General features: G+C 42.4%; 1 protein-coding gene across 1 annotated transcript in view; it reads right to left on the reverse strand.

The window, feature by feature from the left end:
• The window catches only part of LOC113149653 (connector enhancer of kinase suppressor of ras 3-like), a 33,927-nt gene extending 27,253 nt beyond the window's left edge, over positions 1 to 6,674 (reverse strand). Inside the window, exon 1 of the mRNA XM_026341868.1 lies at positions 6,471 to 6,674. Within this exon, the coding sequence (XP_026197653.1) occupies positions 6,471 to 6,522 (52 nt within the window). The 5' untranslated portion in view covers positions 6,523 to 6,674. The remainder of the gene's footprint in view (positions 1 to 6,470) is intronic.
• Positions 6,675 to 6,933: the final 259 nt, after the last annotated feature.

Consider the following 6,933-nt stretch of genomic DNA (forward strand, 5'->3'; position numbering starts at 1 on the left):
TGTTTAGACATTAAATTAAAGTTTCTGTTGTTATAAATAACAACATTTATGGTCCATTTCCCTACATTCCTATCATACATTATAAGGAGTAGTCATCATGATAACGCTGCTCCAGTGACTCACGTGAGGACAAACAGGTGCAGGTGAAACTCCAGCTGCTCATAAACAGTCGAGTTAATCATTTGTCAGAAAGATTTAAACAAACAAGACATATAATCTCATTTTACTGTTGTTACAGGACTCCCCCACCGTGACCAGTCCTTCATATTGTTGACTGCACGCTTCTAGTTTGACATTAGGTTGATTCTCATTTTACACAAAAAGAGAAATGAAAATGTCCCGTTTAAACCAACGTTGTGTCGTCGCAGCACAAACACAGAGTTCAGACCCGACACTTCCCTGCTGGGGGCAGCAAAAGGAACATTTACCCCACCTCCATCACAACAGGACGCGGGTGGAGAGCAGAGGAAAAGTGGCAAAAGAGCACTGAAGCTATTCATAGTGTCACTGGGCTCACACACACACACACACACACACACACACACACACACACACACACACACACACACACACTATTCATCTCATTGCTACAAAGCAGCAGGGGGAACACTGTACCAAACAAACACTATTCAAGAGGAAAAAGGATTTCCTTGAGCGCTCTGCAGATCTGTGCTCAGCAGTCTTATAAAGCTAAACAAACAGGAATTGTGGGAGTTCACTGTGTGCAGAGCGGAGCTGTGACCCCACGGCCGAGACCAGCAGCAGCCCAGTGCCACCAGTAACAGACACGGCTCCATGTTTACTTAGTGCTACACTATGAAGCACATTAGGAACAAAACACAGCTGCTTAATGAAAACCACCAACATGCACTGATGCACGTAAACATGGTTAATATGCAGCGAGTGCCAGTTTCAGACAACATGGCTTCACTTCCTGTTTCACCAGTATTAGAGGCCAAACTAATGCATATTCTGTAACATCACAAAGACCAGTCCCACAGGTTTTTATCTGTTTCTTTTAAATGTCGTTAAAGCTGCTGGAGGCTTTCATTCTGACGCAGGTTGGACTAATACCACAATCTGCTTTACTGGGATCCACAATCCACACACGGCACCATGGTAATATTAGTGAATGACCCACAGAATCCACTACATCTGAGGAATATTTAAATTACCACAGTGAACATGCACCCAGACTTCAACTAATTATTAATGTGTTTATTTTTAACTAATTCATCTATATTGATAGAGTACATTAGTGGTTGTATGATTTCAGCTTTACTCGAGTCCTGAATGACATCAGTGTTGATCCCAAATGGAAAAAAGCAGGAAGAGGGGCTCAGTGCAGAGAATCAGGCTGCTTCCTCAGATTCCTGTCGCTCCCTCAGTGAACTCTGTTTCACTGATAAGACAAACGCTGGGCGGGAAACTAACCGCGAAGAAAGAGTCATATCTGACCGCGGCTGGACGCTTTGATCAAAATCTCATTACAGGACGCTCGGTACATTTTCAGTAGTTTGGGTTAGAAGCAGTTTGAGGACTTTACCTCAACCTACTGAGACTATAATAAAAATAATAATCAAAAAATGATTTGAGTCATTTTTTAAAGCAAAAGTTCCAGTATTACAAATATGAAAACTTCTATTTGTCAAACACCAGTAAACTGAATACCTGTGGGTTTGAGATAGTTGGACAGACAAAATAAAACTTTAAACTCAACGGTAACTCCAGAGGAAGACCATGAAATACGACTGAAAGCTTCTTGTACGCAGCCACATCTTTGTCTCCGTCAGTGCCGTGGATCTAACGTCTCCTCAGGCTGCGGTGACGTTCTCAGGTGACAGGTGGAGACTCCCCTCCCACTCAACAAACTGCACACAGCAGCTTTCAAACCGAGGATTCAAAGGGACTCGTTCCAGTCGCTGAGCTCAAACAGAGCACCTGTCTACCTGTCTACCTTCACTCGTGAGTGGAAACAGGTGGATACGGGAGCTGTGGCGTCATTTTCTATTTGTTTAATGGTGCGTTGGAAGACAACGCCAACATCCTAACAACACAAAGAACTACGGGTGGAACAGCTGCAGCTCACATGGTTAAAAAAGAACGGAACAAAATGTAACTTCGGACTGATGCTGATATTAAACAGCGTCTTTAACAAACATGATAAATGAATTTCCTTCATTATTAATGATCTGATCTGATCCACTTGTTTGTTCTCAAGGAAAAACGGACACTGAACAATAGAATCAACCTTTAAGAATAGTAACGTGTGACCACAAGAAACCACAAGACCAGAATTAATTGGATTTTACCATCAGGACGTGTGTTGAACTGCAGCACTGCACAGTTCACTGAGGACTAACAGATATTATTCTGTGTCCACTCTTTCCAGCTAAATGACTGTATATTGTTTAATAACGCTCATTAAAATATGTTTCTCTGACTCCCAGACCTGTGACCTTCCTTCCTCCATCTTACAACTAGACAGGAAGGCCTTTGTCAGATAAAATCCTTCAAACCGAGGTTTGGCTGTTCTCCACTGTCTTGAAAGGATTTTGGAAGATAAAGAAAGTTTATTCTGGCAGAACAACATCAGGAAGAAGGAACAAACAGGAGTCAAACAGTCAAAGTCCAGGATAGAAATCAGTATTTCTAAATGATCAGATGTGCACGAAGTGAAAAGTTAAAAAGTCTGCTGGAGGTGAACAGAGTTTAAATCAGTCAGTGACTGAAACATGTTTCAAACATCCTCGTTGATCTGTAACTTTAACTTTGGATCTACACTGAGGCACAGGAAGTGTTATTACCTCAATCAAAGAGTTTTTCTTTCCACTTTGTTGTATTAGAGTAGAAATATTAGAGTGTGTGTGACGGTGTATTTTAAATATGTCTCATCTCTATTTCTCCACACAGAGAACCGGATGCGTTAGTTGCAGCTTATTCCTCCTAACCTCCAAACGTAACTTGGGATGTTGTCGTCACTTACAGTGTGATGTGTAACTGCACCTGTCAAAGGGGAACACAAGAATGTGGACCTGTCTGAACACGCTGAGATGTGTGTGTTGAACTCGGAGCTCCAGCTGTCTGATCGGTTTGCTGCAGTAACACAGGACAATTCTAAAACCCCACAGGGCTCCGAGAGACTCACTGATCTGAGAAAGCTGCACAGTGGACGTTTGTTCTGATTCTGTCCAACCTCAGTTCTTATGGGCAGAGAACCGAACTACTCTAGTATTAAATGAACATCACAGGCTTCTTCCATGTGTTTGTCAGATCTTTGTTGATGCTAACTTACTCTGATCAGATATTTCCTGGTCTGAAAGTCCCAGTACAGCTGCTCACATTAAGATAAGAATACAAAGATAACGAGGCCCTTTAATCAGAGCTTTATTAAACTTATGTAGACAAATAAGTTGTTTTACTGCTAAATGCTATGAGGCGTTCAATGTTCAGCATTTGAATCAATTAACTGTCAATAATATTCCTGTTAACCAACTAATGGACTAAATTATTAATCAGCGTTAAGCAGCCCATCAGCGATACTTCTACTACTACTACTACTACTACTACTACTACTACTCCTACTACTACTACTACTACTACTACTACTACTACTACTACTACTACTACTACTACTCCTACTACTACTACTCCTACTCCTACTACTACTACTACTCCTACTACTACTACTACTACTACTACTACTACTACTACTACTACATGTTGGGATGTTCTTCGACCTGAGGAAACCAAACTCTAATGGACTTATGGAATTTCATAACTCTCCCTTTCGTGGACACACACCTGTTTGCATGATATTCCAGGATTATTCCAGGATTATTCCAGGATTTGGTTTTTCCTCCAGACTAACGGAGGTGATTCTAGCGTTCGTGGTCAGCTGCGGCGGCTCAGTGACAGCCGGTCTGTGGGAACCAGCTCTGGATTAAACAGCAGGACTGAACCACCCACGAAACCAACCTGTTACTGGAGTCGTACGAGGAGAGCAAACACACACACACACACACCCTGACCACCTGTAACAATCCACTCTGCATTTACACTGTAAATAATCCAGCAGGATCTGAGACAATGACACATTTAGTTTGTATTACAGTGATATTTAACATATACAGATTAACGTACACCATTAGAAGGCAGGTTAAAGACTCACAACATGTTTCCATCCACCTGTTTATCAGGTAGAGCTACAAAAATAGTATTACACAAAGTTTTAATTGCTTTAAATCACAGGGGGCTTGTTTCTATATTACCACAAACACACACACCATAGTTTATGTTGACTTATCCATGTGGATTAATCCACCACTGAAATTAATCCCAACAACGGCACAATTTCCTCCTGTTTACCACAGTGAGTCTTAGAAGACGTCTGAGCCTTTCTAACAATAAAACTACATGTTTGTGACATGTTATTAAAGATTTACATCTTCAGGAGGAACCAGCTGAGGACGCTGTGTTGATACAGACGTGTAAAGAGTTGGTTTGGTCTCTGATTTCTTTTCTCTTTCGCTCTGTTTACTGCACAAAGCAGGTGAATTCCTGCTGTATTTAGTCTTTATTATAGTGAAGAGTGACAGGAAACACTGGGAGATCAAACCTAACTAAGCCACAACAACCATGTGACTGTCCCGTGTGTGTTCATCTATAACTTCACGCAGAACTAAAGTCTGATCTTGCTTTGTGGTGGCGCCACCCAGACAAGTGTCCCGGTGACTTTTGACCCCGCACACGGCAGAAGGTCGCCCTCTGTGAAGAGCTGTTCTTTATTACTCAGCTCTGCATCGTCTCTGCTGCTAAATAACATTCATAAATTAGCACGTCGTGTGCAGCGTTGGAGGCCGAGCTGAGCTGAATGGATCCTCTCTGTATCCCAACTGTTCATGCAACTCATGAAAAGACAGAACGAAGCTGCAGAGACGCTGTCACAGATCAGAATTAGGATTTCTTCTCATTAAAGCTCAGTTTCAACACTAAAACTACGTGAGAGCCTGTTTTGTGTTGTTATAAACACCTCATGTGTTTATATAAACACACTATGATGATGCACTGACCCTCTTTAGGGCGTCTAGAGCTGTGTCTCTGGTTATAAGACGATACAGGGGCTACGATTCATCGTACTGCAACACACAGACAATTACTGCTGAAGCTACAGTGGAGGAAACGTGGGTTTGGTTCATTAGGTTTTGATTCTGTCACCGTTCAGTGGTATTAAAAAGATCCCATCAACACTTCTGATGGATAAGGTGCACGTTCAACTTTAACTTGATCCAGTTCCCATCACACAGAGACAAAGACCAGAGTTAAAACCTGTGACGCTCAAAGATCGTTTTACAGCAACGACAGCATGAAAACAATCATCAGAGCATTTAGGGACATTCACAAGGTTCCAGGAGTAAATCATTGTTTTCCAGGACACGGTGACTAGTTCAAGCCAGGAAGGATGTGAACGCTGTGAACGTGTCGAGTCGTTACCCAACTTCTATACAGAGGTGTAGAGACAAACCAGCAACGAAGATTAAACAGTAATTAAAACCAGCTCGTTATCAAACTAGATGAATCTGCTCGCTTGTCATTTTACGGCCGATCTGTTAACTGGTCCAACCTGTTTGTTGCTTAATAACACAGCAGAGAATACGAATAGTTGGCTCAGGATTGTGGGTAAATCCTGTCCAGCTGCTACTGGATGGGACGGTTTTCATTTTCCATCGTCACTGAAATATGACTGACAGTAAAACACAGGTAAACATTTGTAGTCGTGGTCCTTATCGATCTGTCAACCTGCAGCGTGAGTCTGAGCTGGGGGACTTCCTGTTGTCCTGTTAAATTAAATTTACAGCTTCCTGGTTCAACATATTCATAATTTTCACAGTGAGGTGGTTTAAAAAGCACTTTTTATAATTGATGATGTTGAAACTACACAAACTCCCACTGTACTGGCAAAGATATTATAGAGTTACATCTTTAAATGAATAAACCACAAAAAGGTAAATATCTACAGTTAAATAACTTCAATCTGTGATTCACATGTAAAACAAATGGGTTCCACCTCCACCGAAACCCAAACACAACCTGCTTAAAGTCCAACACTGACTGATGTTACCCAGTCATTACAGTGTTAACATGAATGTAGAACAGATCCAGAACCTGGGTTCAACCATTTGGTTCTGATGGTGTCAGCTGATTTATCGTCCTCTGCTCTAAACTCATCATATAAACTATATATTTATCATGAATTACATATTTATTGTTTTATCATCTGCAGAAACAAACAGGACTTTGGTTCAGTGCAACACAAACTGGAGCCTCCACCTGTTCCACCTGTTGCTGTGTTTCACTGTGGTCCTTCTGCAGGAGCTGGTTTTGCTGCACAGACCCGGTCTTACCTGTCCACCAGTCCTGCACAGACCCGGTCTTACCTGTCCACCAGTCCTGCACAGACCCGGTCTTACCTGTCCACCAGTCCAACACCTGCTGCACGCTCCAGCTGCTCACAGCCTCCATGTCTGCAACGATCTCTCTTTAGTTTTTTCTTCTGATCTTCACTGAACGTGTCCAAATGAACCCGGTTCATTCAAGTTCACTAATTCATGCTGAAACCCGGTGAAACCCGTCACGGACCCGGACCCGGACCGGGACACGACCCGCAGCTCCGCCGCTCGTGGACTCACGGACGAGCTCGAGGAGGAGGAGGTTTATAAGCAAAGAGCGCGCGTGGGACAGGTGTCGAGTTACCGAGCGTTTGACCACGCCTCCATCTTCACTCTCCTCCAATCACATGGCTGAATGTTCGTGCTGCCTTCAAGTGTTGTAGGAACAACACAGTTTTTGTTTGTTTGTTTGTTTTAATGAACATAAGTTGTTAATATTGTGACAATCAGGATCAGAAAATAGAAAATGTTCCACTGAAGTCAG

The sequence above is a fragment of the Anabas testudineus genome, chromosome 24 (genome assembly GCF_900324465.2).
Source record: "Anabas testudineus chromosome 24, fAnaTes1.2, whole genome shotgun sequence".
Lineage (NCBI taxonomy): Eukaryota > Metazoa > Chordata > Actinopteri > Anabantiformes > Anabantidae > Anabas > Anabas testudineus.